Genomic DNA, 15,135 nt, shown 5'->3' on the forward strand with positions numbered 1-15,135 from the left:
AGAGGGCTGAATCTTCTGGCCTGATGCTGTAGAGATCTCAATGAGAGGGAAGGAGAGAGTGCTCCAGCAGCAAGGAGAGGGGCTGCAGACAGGAGCTGCTGGGTCCCTGGGCACAGCTCCGGCCTGCCTGGAGGTTTTCAAGATTCTGTCAAGAAAGCATATGATCTGAAAAATGCATTTGAAACACAAGAAGAGCTGATTAAGCTATCTAGCCTAGGGAATTCCAGCACCAGCATCAGAAAAAGTGTCCACCCCGCCAGGAGCAGCAAGCATCCTAGAAGGAAGGGGTTTCCCATGGTGGAGTGTTGCCAGCTTCTGAGCCTCCCACCTGCCAGTATCCTTAGGCTCTTTAGTAGGACCATTCCCCTCCCCTCCTGCTTGGCTCCTGTGTCACAGCAGAAAGGCCAGAAGAAAATGAGCTCCACAGCTCCTGCTGTTCTCAGCATCCAGGGGTGAGCCTGCAGGACACACTGAGCACCAATCCTCACCATACACTGCAGGCAACAGCTGGGCTGGCTCCTATGAGCAGGGCAGGGGGCTGGAAGGTGGGAGGTGGAACCAAATACAAGCTAATTAAGGGTAATTACTGCTCTTCCCAGGAAGCAGGAGGAGACAGAATCCACAATCAACCCCTCTATTAATAGCTGTCAGCAGCTGTGCAGTTCCTGCTGGTACCCAGGGAGACTGGAAAGCTTTGGAGGAGAGGCAGTATGCATCCATGCAGAGCTCCCCATTCCTTCCTTCCATTCTGCAGTGCTGGCTTTGTAGGGAGCTATTTACTCTCCTGTTCCTTTCACTGCTTCCTTCAGAACTGCAGGAGATGTCAACCACTTTTTTAAGCAGCATTTTCCAGCAGGAACCAAGAGGAGGAAGGCCTGGAGACAGAGCTTTGCATCTTGTCTCCACTCCTCAGTGTCTTCATTTTGTCCAGTCCATTAGTTTGGCAACTCTCTGTGCTTCATTGAGCTTCTCACTGAAAGAGTACAATCCACTTTGCAAGGGGAGCCCCCAAATGCAAGGGCAAACTTCACCAGCTCCTGCCCAGACAAGTCCCTTTTGTGCCAGGTGCACACTAAACACAGCAAATACCCCTCTCATGCAGTCTCCAGCCATGCCCCAGGAGTGTACCAGTCACAACAAAGCATGCCTGACAGATTCGGGTGCCCTGCATAAGCCATTAAGTGCAGAAGCCACCCCATATGGCACAAAGAACTTGGATAAAATTGTGTCCTAAACTGCCATGGTAATTTCTGGCCATTGTGGCGTGATGTGAGGACAAAATGGGTTGCAGGAGACACCCTAGTGGAGCTGGCTGGGAGGATTCATGCACTCATTTTCTCCCCTTCCACTGCTTGTTCCCTCCAGATGCCACTACAAGCACACAGCCTGCTGCTTGCTGTGGGCAAGAGCCTTGCCAGATGCATTGTGCAGTCCTTAAGAAGGCAGGCAGTTTCTTCCATCAGGGAGAAATCCAGCAGCTGATTAGAGTCAAGGAGAGCTGCTGTGCTGCAGGAGGGAAAGCACCTGGGCAGCCCAGCCACACCATCACACACACTGTCCCTTGAGAATGGCAGCAGCCCCTACCCAGTGACACTGCCACAGAGCTGTTGCCATCACTGCAGGGCTGTCAGCAGTTCTTGTGCTGTGCCCTCTCACAAAGCGTGAGATTTTGGTGCCACAGAATTCACGCTCAGTTATGAGCTTAGCTCTGTGGCAGATCAAGCCAGGAGTTTCCCTTCTCTCCTCTTCCCAGCATGGCGCCGTGCTATCCCTACAAAACTTGTCACCCAGCAAGTCCTTACAAACACAAGAAGGAAAACAGACTGGGAGAAACCAGGCAGGATGACACATTCTTAGTCTCATGCGTGGGACACCAAAAAGGTCGTCACCATACATCTGTAAAGTAAATAATCCCCAAGGATGGTACTCAAAAAAATAGTATAGAAGATGGTATATTTAAGTAGGTCTATACAGATGGTACACAAATAGTAATGCAAAAGAAGATGGCTTACCTTTAGGATGATAAAGATTCGCTGTAGACTCCACATGAGAAGGATCTCCAAGAAGAGACCCTTCCCTGGTGGTGGTCACCCCTTAAATGGGGTTTGGGAGAGGTGGAGCCAGGCTCCACCCCTTCCAATCACACAGGTATATCACCTTCACCTGTCCCCCATGGCTGACTTGGTGCTCACCTCAGGTGACCAATCAGTAGTTCAGGCCGTGATTCAGCAGTTCCCATACACTAGCCATCAGCCTCAACAGTATCCCAGCCTCAGAAGCCCTGTGGGATGTGTTCCCCTTGTCAGTGCACTGGCTCCACTCCCAGTTAGTTATTGTAATCATAACTTCTACCAAAGCTATGCTGTCTTCAAACTCCAGGCAAAGGCAATGGTGCTGGCAGTGCACAGAGGCACCAGAGATGCTGCTGTCTGGGGCAACAGGCAACCTGACAGAGGAGGGGTGATGTCCCAGTCACTGGGGCCAGAAAGGGGTCTTTTCCCCGCTTCCCTCCTTCAGATCCAAACAGGGGGATTGGGAATGGGAGTATTACCCTCTACACCTAGCCAGCTGCATTTGAGCTGACATTTGAGGAGCAACAGTGCCCTTCAACTGCACACCTTGCTGGAACACGTGCATGGAAATAAATGTTCAGGCAGTCATCAGAGGAAGAGTTAGTGCAGCCATTTTGAAGGTGCCGCTCCCTGTTTTCGGTGATTCAAGGTCTGATTGCATCCCGTTCCACAACTGACTGCAGTACATGGGCCATACTGTCTCTGGGATCCCAGTAGACCCCAAAGCCTTCAAAGCATATCATCTGCACCTTGTTACCATGAGGTGGGCTGAAGCCTTCGCCATTGCTGGCTGCTTGAAGGCTCGGCCCAGTGGAGGAGAAAACATTTATGGTTATGTATCGCCCTCATTCTTACTTTTCAAGATCTGTAAAGCCCTGCAGATGTTCAAACACCAGCCTGACCCACAGGCTGCCTGGCTTGTCCCCAGAGGTGGGGGACAGCAGTGTCACCCGCCTACAGAAGGAAGCACGCTGCTGCCGAGCGCTGGCTTCGCACCGCTGAAAGTCACGCAGCACGCCTCAGGATCTTGATGCCTTTTTTAGACCGAAATGTCTGTTGTTTTGCTGTGAAGTCTTTAGGGTAATCTCGGGTCACATTCCTAACATCTTCACAACCAGGAGGTATGTTTTAAACGAAAGGCAGCACAGCTTCCCAAAAACACCATCTACCTCGAGACTTGCGAGAGTATCATGAGAGCTGGCACCACCCCGCCTGCTCCCCGCGGGTGACTCCGCTGCCGGGCTGTGTCCACGGCCCGCCCCGCAGCCACCGCGTCCCTGGATACGCGGCGCACACCGACAGCCGCACCGGCAATGGCCGCGTCCCCGACGGTGAGGGGCGGGGGCTGCGGGGCGGCTGGGAGCCGGGAGGCTGGGGAGCGGGGAGCTGGGCTGTGAGTCTGACCGGCTGTGGGGTGGGGACAGCCCGCTGCTTTCCGTGCCATCCCCATCCCCTCGCTTCCTAAAGAGCTCTCCCGCTCCTGCCTCCCGGCAGCGACTCTCACCTCCGCTGGTGTCACCCAGGACCGTGTTTTGGCCTTCGGTGCTGGCTGGGTCGCGGTGGCTACGAGTCGTATTCCCACATGGCTGCCTGGCCTCATCCTGCCTGATATCCAGTTACAGACAAATCCCATTATGTTTAGATTTAAGTAGATTCCTCGTCTGACATGCTTTTTTTTTTTTTTTTTTTTTTCCCTTTACTTAAGGCCCGTTGCAGAGTCCCTTTAGGAGCTGTAATATGCTGTCCTAATGGATCCTTAGCATCAGCCCTCCTGTGCGAGTGCCAGGGAGCACTGCAAGGTGGTGCTGCTGGGTGCGGGTCCGCCGGCCCGAGCCTCCTCCTCTCACCTGCCCACGGTGAGCGCAGCACAGAGGCAGGGACAGCTGCCAGCACGTCCATGGTGCTGCAGCAACGTCCTGAGAGCTGCCTGCGGGTTTGAGCTCCGGTGGGAATGCCCCCTCAGCCCGCTACGTAGCCGTACTCAGGGTGAATCAAATGTTTGAGCAGCGCTCCGTTCCCAGAGCAAAGCAGTTGCAACTGAAAGGCTGGTTTGCTGTTTAAATACGTGCTCACCATCTTGCAGCCCTTTTCTGGTCACAGAGAAGCCATCAGAAGCCCCATTTAGCTGTGGCTGGCCTGGGGGACAGAGTGACACAGATGCTTTTTGAATAGGATGAAGGGCTGAGCAAGGAGAAAGCATTTTCCCCAGTCAACTCACCTCTGTCAATGCCACCTCGCTGCCATCTGACTGTGCTGTGCACTTCTGCAAGCAAGCACCAGGAGCTCGGTTTTCAGCATGGTTTGTGCATCCAGGTCTCTCCTCTTTCAACAGCAGAGGCAGAAAGCTAGCAAAGCCTGCTACAAAGCTTTCAGGGAAATGGGATCATGCTGACTGAGGCATCACAAGCTGGGACAGCAGAGAAGGGTTTGAAGGGCTGTAGGGCTGAGGGACACTGTGGGACACAGTGCGAAGGGGTGTGTGGCTTCTATGCAGGACAACATCCTTTTGTCTCTGCCCTTTGCACCGAGCCATTCTCTTGGTCTTATATAGGAAGCTGCTCTCACTTCTGACACTGCCAGCCTGCATCCTGCCTGATGCTGCTGTTAGGTGCCTCTAACCAGTATGGCCCAGTAAGTGTCAGCATAGCTCTGTATGCCCTGACAGAAGCTCAACAAGCCTGGGTGCTCCTGTTGAAGCCAGGGCTCAAGAGGCAGGTTCATTGCTCGTACCCATCAGGGCTTCCAGTCACCGCACACATGGATGTGATGGCTGAGGGAGCTGCCCCTGAGGTTGGGGTGGGAAGCAGAAAATAGAAAGTTTAGTCAGGGAAAGCACTGCAGAGTTAATAGGACTGAGCATCCTGCCTTCTGCTCCAGGCTGGTTCTTTTAGGTCTTATCTGCTGATGCTCAGGGTGGGTCTGGACAGGTCTGAACTGTCTCATCAGTTAATGGATGTTTGGAAGGAGTTCAGCAGGAGAGTAATTGAGCAAAGTATTAAAAAGTGCATGCACTTATTATAAGCATCTGTCTGTAAAGGCAGGCAAACTGGATCAGACCAGGGGATAGTCTCTTCTGGCAGTGGCTATAAGCAGGTGGAAAATCACATGTGTTCCTTCCCTCCAGTGCTCTCCCCACCTCCACCCATCTTCAACTCAGACTGAGCCAGGTGTGGCTTCTGAGCACTGACTCATTCACAAGGAGTTTCTTTCCCTTGAACTTATCCTGGAGCCTCCACAGACTGCCAGCACACACAACATCCTGTGGCAAGACATTCCCCAGTTTAGCCATGAACGGTGTGTAGAGCACCCTTCTTCCTTTTTTTTAAACCTATTCTGGCAGCTTTGCCTATTTCTTTCCTGAAACAGACAGCAAGCAATCAATTCTTGTCCATCCTTTTCAACACCTGAATGAATACCACCTTATTATCTGTTAATTCCATGGGGTATCTAAAGACCTCTTTATGCAAGGTACTGCATAAAGATAAGGCTAACAAACAGTTGCTTTCTTGCAGTGCTCCGGGTGCAAGCAGAGAAGCAGAAGGACTGGCTGAAACTATGATGAAATAACAGCACAGGCAGAGCACCTATACGGCCAGCCCCCATCTAAGGATGTCTTTTTCTTATTCAGGCAGCCCAGCTGGAAAGCGCAGTGGTGTTTTCCTGATCCCGAGCCATTTTCCTTGTGCTCCTGCCGAAGGAGAAGTGGTCCCTGAGTAGGATGCAGGAGGCTGCAGGTGGCAGGGGCAGAGCTGTCCCCTGGCTCGGTCCCTCCCAGAGCAGGCTCACCGCTGACTCTTACTGCGTGCACCGCATCATCGAGGATCCTGAGTGGTGCCTTGTCATTGTCCCTCCGCTTGCTGAGCTCTGCCTGCAGCACATCGTCCAGAATTTCAAAAGTAAGCAAGGTGCTTCTGCCACGGGTCACATGGAGAGGAGTGCTGGTTTTTAGGGGAGCAGAGAGGCAGCGAGGCAGGATGTACTTGTACGCTACAGGGATGGCTTTCATCTTCTGGGCTGCTATCCAGGACGTGACTCTACCCAAGCCTTGTCCTATGGCTTCTTCTTCCTGCTGGACTCAGCTTGGCCACAGGCAGGGCTCTGAGGTCGATGGTTTCTACTCCTTGGTCACGCATTACAGCAGCACACAAAGATGCAGCCTCATGATGCCAAGTGCTCATAAAGAGATGAAGAAGTTCTCCCATCTCAGAATACACGCTGTGCTTACAGCTTCAGGCTTCCTTCACAGCCCTTGGTGGGGATGTGACAAGTTCTATCCTCAGGCAGCAAATGTGCTTTTGAGGCAGGTGGGAGGATGAAGCATAGCAAAATATAAAAAGCATGTCTCATTTGGAACTGACTGGGAGAGGGGAAAGAAAGGGACAGCCTATCACTCAGTGGAGCAGTAGCAAAGATCAAAGAAGGGTCTAAGAATGTGTTCGTGCTGGAACTGTAACTACACACACACACACACACACACACACAGTAATTTTCTGCCATCTTAGCTCCCTGTGCCAGCTGATGGATACTGAAAGGTGAATCAGCATCAGCAGTGGGCTTGAACTGTAAGGCCACCCCTGGTTCCTACATCCCAGACCAACTTCTCCTTTTCTCTGTTTCCCCAGACAACCCTGTTTTAGATCGTCTTCTGCCTGAGGACCAAGGGAAGGTGCTGGCCAGGCTTCCCACTCACCTTCCACTTACTGTCACTGCCAACCTAATAAGTGATGAGGACTACTGGAAGAGGTGCTGCACCGAGCGCTGGCAAGTGTGTGACATCTCCAACCACGGAGGAAGTTGGAAGCAGATGTTCTTTGAACGTCACCTGGAGAATATCCTGAAATGCTTTGTCCCTAACACTACAGACCCCAACCAGGTCCTAGAGTTCATCCCGCTCTGCAGAGACTATGTGCGGAAACTGGAGATTGATCAGTTCCTGCCGCCAGTGAAGGAGGACCAAAAGGAGGAGACAGATGACCTTTCTGATTCAGGGAGTGATTTTGGGTTTGGCAACGTCTCCATTCACCACTATGACCTGGGAGCCCTCGTTCCTGCACTCCCTCTCCTTGAAGAGCTTCATCTTACTTATGGTGTGAAGGACTGTGGCATGAACTTTGAGTGGAACCTCTTTAAGTTCACCTACCAGGACTGTTGCAACCTGGCTGCTGCCGTGAAGATATGTCACAATTTGAAGGTAACATCCCAAAATGAACCTTTCTTCCTCAGCTCATTTGAAAGTGCCTAGAGGAAGAAACCCAGGGGCTACTTTTCCTTGATGGCAGCATCCTTCCCTTTGTAAAGGAAGGTGAATCCTAATCCGGCTGAGCCAGGGGCTTGAGGTGTTGTGCAAAGCCCAGCCCAAAGATTTGACTGTTTTATTGTCTTTTACCCCCACAGGTTTTCAAGCTGACACACAGCAACGTGGATGATGACAAGACCAAGCTGCTGGTCCGCAACTTACTGGATCATCCCTCCTTGGTGGAGCTGGACTTATCCCACAACCTCATCGGGGACACGGGGGCACGAGCTGTCAGCAAGCTGATCAACCACAGCAAGCTAGAAATCCTCCATCTGTGTAACAACCAGATCTGTGATGAGGGCGCCCGGGCCCTGGCACAAGCGCTGGCAAAGAATTGCACCCTGACCTCCTTGAATCTGCGCCTCAACCATGTGGAGGACGAGGGTGGGGAGGCAATGGGCCGCGCCCTGCTGGCCAACACTACCCTGAAATCCCTCCACCTGGGAGGCAACAGGCTGGCAGAGCAGACAGCTGTGCTTTTCTCCCAGGTCCTCTCTCAAAACTCCACCCTGACTTGTATCAACTTCTCGTGTAACCCCATCGGGCCGGTAAGAGAAGCCCCTTCTCCCTGCAGCTTGGCACCCTGCATGGATGCATGGTTTGATGTCTGGACGTGGTCCTGGGCAAGCTCAAGGTGGCCCTGCTTGAGCAGAGGGTTGGACCGGGTGACCTCCAGAGACCCCTGCCAACCTCACCCATCCTGAGATTCTGCTGCAAAGCAAATGCTGAGCCTGATCTGCCACCAAGCCATGGGGCAAATGCATCATTTGCTCTGCAGTCTTGCTGTGATAACTATCAGCTGCAAGCAGTGAACAGTAGACAGGAGGATGGAGGTCTTCCATGGGACACGCCTTTGTATCACTAACAACATCAAGCTGTTCTCACGGGGCTTTCAGGCAGGAGCTGGCTTTAGTTTCTGGGCAGAGAGGGGCTTTCCCCACAGGAGGCTGAAATCCAGGCACTTGGGAAAATCACAGCCTGTTTACCCGTGTGGGAGTAGATGAAAATGATAGGCAGCACAAAATGAGCACCTTATTCTTATCCTCTGTACTTTGAATCTGCTGTGCCCTCTGGCATGCAGCAGAACACAGTTTCACCCTTTCCAGAATCAATCCTGTCCATTACACACTCAGAGGAGATTGTTAGAAAACTAACTCTGTTGTTGAGTCCCTGTAATTCACGCCACAGCTCTGGGGCAGTGCAGTAGCTCTGAAGTGTCATATCTGGATGTTTGTATGTGGCTCCTGAGCCATAAGCTCACATTTTGCAGGCAGAGGGGCTGCTGCAGATCCTGCTGTATCCCTAAGAACTGCAGTGTGCAACATGCCCACAAACCAGACCACTTCTCTTCTGCTGATGAACTTAGAAATCTGAAACTAGACAGCTAAATTCAATCATGCCGGCTCTCAAACTTTCAGTGCTGCTTCAATTTTTCTCACTGTCACAATAAAGAGACAGCAAGACCAGCTGTCCCTGCTGGCAGGAATATTGGCATCAATATGTTTGACAATGGCTTTAAAAGGATTTGATAGCAGCAGACCTTTTGTGAGATCTCATTTTTTTTGTTCTGGACATGGAAAACTGCTTGAGTGTAATGATACAAAGGGACGTGTGTTGGAAAGGATTAGAAGGGTTTTTGCTTAGTAAATAGTAATCTTCATGGTTAACATTTTCCATCTGATGAGCTCTTTCAGTACCCATCTGTGAAGTGTTTTTATCTTCAATTTATACATAGGAGAATGGAAATCTCTGCTAGGAATGCATCAAATTCTGACCTCTGTATTTGTTCAAGAAGAGGCTTCTCTCCTTTCTCACATTCTGCCCTTTTTAGCAAAAGGTCTAACAGTCAGCATGCTGGGGAGAGGACTGCCTGCACAGAGGGGATGGGGTCAGGGCATGTGTTGAACATCTGAAAGAGAAGAGCTATGGGGAAAAAAAAAAAGTCAGATTGTTGCACCCCTAAAGACAATGCTTCAGGCAAGGGAAGGAAACACAAGGTGTGACGACTCCCTAAAGTTGTCTATGTTGGTACAAGCTGGATCAGGCCGTGGGCGCCCCATCCCTGTAGGCACTCAAGGCCAGGTTGGACAGGGCTCTGGGCTGGTGGGTGGAAGCCCTGCTCACAGCAGTGGGCTTCAAGTTCCCTTCCAACCCAAGACATTCTATGATTCTGTTTTGCATTGTCTGACCCATGTGGCATTGTGTGAGATGTCCCCCCCAGGAAATGGTACCCAAGGGAGATGAGGAGCAGCGCACCTAATCCCACATCTGGCCATCCCCACCCAGCAGTGTACTGGAGACTGAGGGACAGGACAGTGCAGACTCCTCACAGGTTATCCTCTCTGTCCATGCCATTACCCAGCCTGAGCTTGAGGATTCCTGACATGATACCCAGAGGGAGTCATTAGCATGTGTCACATCACTGTGTGCTGCATAAGGTGTACTACACTCTTTCCACGTCCTTCTCTAGAGAGCTACGTTTCAGGCTTGGAAGAAGCCTTAGCCACTTGTGGCACTATCTGACAGGCTCTTTCTCACCTGCTGCAGGATGGTGGCAAGCAGCTGCTCAAAGGACTCAAGTGTAACCAGACCCTGACTGAGTTTGACCTCCGCCTGTCAGAGGTGGACAAGGAGAGCGAATACCTCATCAGTCAGATGCTGTGGGCCAACCGGGATGCTGCAGCAGTCTGCTGAGCCTCTCTGACCAGAGAGCAAGCAAGAAGATGAAGGTACCATTGACTTCTCACATAATGTCTGAGCTTACCGACCTACCCCTGCACACGTGGTGGCAGGAAGCTTCCAGCACCCCATTCCGATCCCTCCACTCAGGACAACACAAGAGCTTGGGTCTCTCCCAGCTTTAAGCAGCCCACACACCCACAGAACCACTGCTGACAGCCACCTCCATGAGTCATCTGAAACTTTTATTACACCGATTTGGTTTACAATCTTTGTACTTTGATATTTCCAACAAAAAAGGCAACATTGTGATATACTGTTTGTACATATATAGAGAGACGGACAGAGCTAGATCATATTGACATAGTTGAAAAGTAAAAACTGTTCCCAGTGCTCACAAAATAATTTGTTCTCCACGTACCCGCTTGTGCCTTGCTCTGCCTGATGAACACAGGCCACCCGCTTGATGCCATCCATGGCCATATAGATCAGAAAGGATCGAGTGCGAGGCTGTCCCCAGTACCAGCAGCCTCACAAGAGGGGCCCTGCGGGTCACCCCAAAGTCCTTGCAGAGCATTACAGTGCCTTTCTGAGCCATTTGTGAATGCTTCAGAGGCTACATCTGCAAGGAAATTTAGCCAGGGGCAGCTGCTGCAAAACCTTCCCACCCGGGCTCCTCTAACTATTTGTTTCCCATCCTCGAAACCGAGGTATTGAATAGATTTGTTTTATTTGCATTTACAAAATATTTCCACTGAATGACACACCTGAATGAGATGAGAAGTGTTCAGAAACAGCAGACAAGATCCAGGTCAGCTTCAGGCTGAAGGAGCAGCTCCAACAGTGTGGGCGGGCTCGGGGCTTAATGGGAGTGTCCGGTCCTAGGAAAACCTGCAGGTAGCTCCAGGTACATGGCCATGCTGGACAGCCAGTTGTGCGATGAAGGCTGGTGCCAGGAGAGCAGGGATGGGATGGCACACACACTGGCCAGCACAGCCACTGAGGACCAGGGATAGAAAGAAAAGGGCTTGTGAAAAATGCATTGTCTGAAAAAACACTGAATTGCTTTCCAGGATGATCTCGGCTCCTTTTGCTGCACACAGACAAGGCTACCAGCGCTGGTATGCACCTGGGCTGTGTGAGCTGTGTGCCTCCTGTGAACTGCTTGGACACCAGCAGCCAATTACCACCAGTGTGCGAGGCTTCAAACCACGGATGAACTGTAACAATTAAAGCCCCAACAGCTTATAGCATCAGCAGTTTCTCCAGGTGCGATGCTGCCATTGCTGACAGATCACTCGTCACCTTCAGACAGGGTTACAGGTGCAGGCAGCACCAGCTGCAGGCACCCATGCAGGCTGGGAGCATGCCCCTGTCCATGGGGCATGCGTGGGTCTGCAGCAGACTGACAGGGGAGGACGGGGAGGAGGAGGCAGGAGAATGATGCAGGCGCCAGGGGCTGGCTGGCGGACATGGCAGATGGTGAGCCACGCTTCACGCAGGCAGGGTGAGGAGCCGGTGGCGGCTTCCTGAGCCTCTTGGCTTCCACTTTCAGCAATGGAGGCACCGGTTTGCAAGGTGTCATGTTGGCATATGTCACCAACAGGACGGCAGGCTGCTTTCGGGCACCGGCTGTGGATGGAGGAGCAGGAGGATGCATGGGGATCAGCACTACACTCAGCATCCCGTTGCTTTGGCAGGGCTGGTTTTGTCCATGTTGAACTCCATCCCTGCCTGTCGGCTACCTGCTGGCCATAAGCATTGCTGAGTGGTATCTAGCCATAGGGGAGGGTGAAGGGGGGTGTGCGTGGCCTATGGGACAGCATAGTAGAGTTCCTGTGTCTCCTGACAGAGGGGACACAGCCCAATCTCTCCTCTGGTGGCAGCGGAGAGGGCTGAGGTCTGAGCTGGTGTGTCTGGGCGGACAGAAGCAGCACAGAGCATAGAGCCAGGCCCCACAGCAGCCTCCCTGGGCAGAGGGGACAGCTAAGATGTGAAGCGCTTCCTCCCTGCAGGCTGCGCCTGAAATAGCCAGCCCTGTCAGATCCCCATCCCTGGCCATGATGGATTAGCCTCTCCCAGGCACAAGGCAATTTATTCATTAGTGACATTTACACCTTGTGGCTGCATTATCCATTGCGGTTTGGTGACACATGCTCCAGCTGTCAGTGCTGGGCCTGGAGGCAGCAGTGTTGCTCTGACAACGCAGCAAGGCCCAGCTTGGCCACCTCAGCTGGGAAAAGCCTCCTGCATCCAATGTGTCTTCAGGCAGGAAGGGCCTGCCCTGAAAGTCCGCTTTGCCCCAGGACTTCTCCATCCTTGACCCACAACACAGCTGCTTGTGTACAGCAGCCTCCCGCCCTGCCTTGCCTCATGTGTCCCACAGAAATCCCCACATCTGCAAAACCTCCGACAGCTGCTCTCTGCCAGCCTCCATGGGTCCCCCGGTCCCGCACAGCCCCAACAGCCGCCTTGTCTCTCCTTTTGTCTCTCCTTCACTCAGGCAGCAAGACCAAAATACCAAGGACATCCATTTCCTGACTTCAGTCTCATAAACTTATCCCCAGAAAGCTCTAAGTGCCCTCCTATGAAGGCTCAGAGAAGTGCTGTGCAATTCCCCAGGAAAGCGATGAACACAAGCACAGGCCATGCAAGTGGTGCTCAGTGAGCAGTGCTCAGAGGCAGTGCAGCCTGACTGGCAGGTTGTTCCACCAATGCATGTGAGGTCACTACAGGTCCACCAGCATTTCCCAGGAGAGGACTGGAATGATGTGAGCTCATGGCCCAGGAGCTGAGGTGATTTGGGAGCTCAGAGGAATTCTAATTTTTGCATTGGATTTGAGGAGGGTGAGAAGAGCTGGAAAGCATTGGCAAGGGAACAGATCCAACAGTTCTCACCTCTCAGCCAGCCAGCAAGGGATTAGCTTCATCTCAAACACAGCTTGTTTCATGCTTTTATCCCTGCTCTCTGCCAGTCACTGCAGCAAATGTGACACTTTGCACCATCTTCCTGCAAAAACCAGGTCAGGAGTTTCCTCTCACAGATCAGTTAGCAATGCCCTGCCAAGCTGCAACCCACTCGCTACAGGAACGAAGGGGACATACCAGACCAAAGTCACCAACACATCCAGACTTACCCTTGGAGGTGCACCCAAGCAACACTCAGACACTTCTCCCTGTGCTGGACCAGAGGTATGTCCGTTTTCAACCCACACCCTCTCTGCATGTGAGATGCACACAGACTCAGGTGTGGGTCTTCCAAACCTTTTCACCCTGACAGGTTCACGGGCTGCCACCTGAAGTCTGAATTCATGGCACGTTGGCTGACAGCACTGCTAATGGACATTTGGGCAGCAGGGCTGATACAAAATACTAAGTCATCTCAACACATTCTAGCTAGGCTTTTTTCTTTCAGTGATGTGAGTAGCTAAGATTGCAGAAGCAGCTTGCATTGATGGAGAGTGAAAGAACCTCGTGTCTGCGTGTGAAGTTACTTTTGCTCTATGAAGTCCACTATATTATAACCACAGCAGGCGATACACCCACTCCCAAAGTTCGAAGTACTGGGGAGGCTTCAGGATGGTCATGGATTTCTCACAAGCTTCATTTCCCTGGAAGTCTGAGGTTTACAAAAACCAAACGAACAAAAAGCCCCAACAAAAACAATCTCCACTGGAAGGAGGGGAGGAATAAAAGCCAGTTAGCTTTCCAGCAGCAGCTGTGCTTATTCTCAGTGCTGGACAGACACGCTGCATACTGTCACGGGCTCCTCAAAACTTGGCAGCTCCTGGAAGTGTTGCATAGGTGGACAGTGTATCTGATAGTAGAGCCTGGTTGTGGGCTGCAGGAAGAGGAGCTCATTGAACTCCACGAGGATACTGTCCTTCCCCAAGTGAGACAGATGGTTTGAGGAGGGAAGGAAGAAGTGGAGGCCATGAGGCCATGGGTCCTGCAGGTTCAGTTCTGTCCTTGGAACCTTGTTTCCCTTTGGATGTAGAAAGGCTGCAGTCCTGTGGGAGAAGGCTTTTCTCCCAGTGCAGGGGAGGTCAGTTTGCTCATTAACTGGCTTTTGAGGGAGTAAACATGATCACAACCATGAGCATAACGTTTCCCTTCATGGAGCAGCTGTGATGGAGGCAGCAAAGCAGAACAATTCAACCCATTGCTTGAAAAGACAGTAGAAATTCAACATTCATTCACGTTGGACAAGTCCCAGCGTGAGTTCTATATGCATCAAAACAACACTGCAACAGATTAATTTGTCTGGATTCAAGGACAGATCACTCTGAAGAGTTGCTAAGCCATGCTCATGCTGGCATAGCACCATGGGCTTCAAGAAAGTTACAGTAGGAATGAACCCAGCCCATTTATGTCTATATGAAATGTGACTCCTTTCTCATTTTTCCAGAATGCCCATGGAAACAAGAACCCAGCGCGGGCTCATCCCTAAGTCTCTAATGGGCTCTTACGATACAGCCTTCAGACCCCAGATACACCTGGCTACACAGGGTTGTGCTGTGTATCTGATGTGCCTTTTTGGGAAAGAGGAAAGGGTTGGGAGGGTTGTGCTTGCTTGGAGTCAGCAGCTTCCCCAGCACTAACCCTGAGTATTTGCCTGGAGTGTGATTCTGGAAGGTCTGGGGTTGGCCAAAAGCTGGGACTCCTTCTCCCTGTCCTACTGAACAGAAACCTTATGAAGAAGCCCAAAGAGAGCCAGGGACCAGCAGAACTCTAAAGGACAGGGCACAGTTCCTCTTTGGAGGACTTTCCGTGCCCTAGGGAACTAAAATGCCTGCCAAACCTTTGCTGAATCCATCTGTCCAAGGCACCTTGGAGGCTAGGGATACTGCAGCCAGATTTAAGCATTGTGTTGGGGATTTCAAAGAGACTGTGTTGGAAGGGACACAAATTCCTCACTAGTGACCCAGTACAGCTTCACTGATCAAATGTCTCCTGATTCACCAGGACACTGAAGCCCATACACACTGTGAGGACTCTCAGTACTGGCCTGGGCTTGCATTATGCCATTGGAGAGAGATGCACAAGCACCCAGCGAGACAACTGTAACCACTGAGCATGGAAATCCCA

At 51.7% G+C, this 15,135-nt stretch overlaps 1 protein-coding gene across 1 annotated transcript; it reads left to right on the forward strand.

The window, feature by feature from the left end:
• The first annotated feature begins 5,751 nt into the window (after positions 1-5,751).
• Positions 5,752-10,062, forward strand: TCTE1 (t-complex-associated-testis-expressed 1). Its single transcript, XM_065735745.1, has 4 exons — positions 5,752-5,968; positions 6,695-7,263; positions 7,467-7,916; positions 9,916-10,062. Exons 1-4 carry the CDS (start codon positions 5,791-5,793, stop codon positions 10,060-10,062), a joined length of 1,344 nt encoding a protein of 447 aa, XP_065591817.1. The 5' UTR covers positions 5,752-5,790.
• The last annotated feature ends 5,073 nt before the right edge of the window (positions 10,063-15,135 follow it).

Source organism: Cyrtonyx montezumae, unplaced genomic scaffold (assembly GCF_038088225.1).
Source record: "Cyrtonyx montezumae isolate F1298 unplaced genomic scaffold, pur_monq_1.0 scaffold_0, whole genome shotgun sequence".
In the NCBI taxonomy this organism is placed as follows: domain Eukaryota; kingdom Metazoa; phylum Chordata; class Aves; order Galliformes; family Odontophoridae; genus Cyrtonyx; species Cyrtonyx montezumae.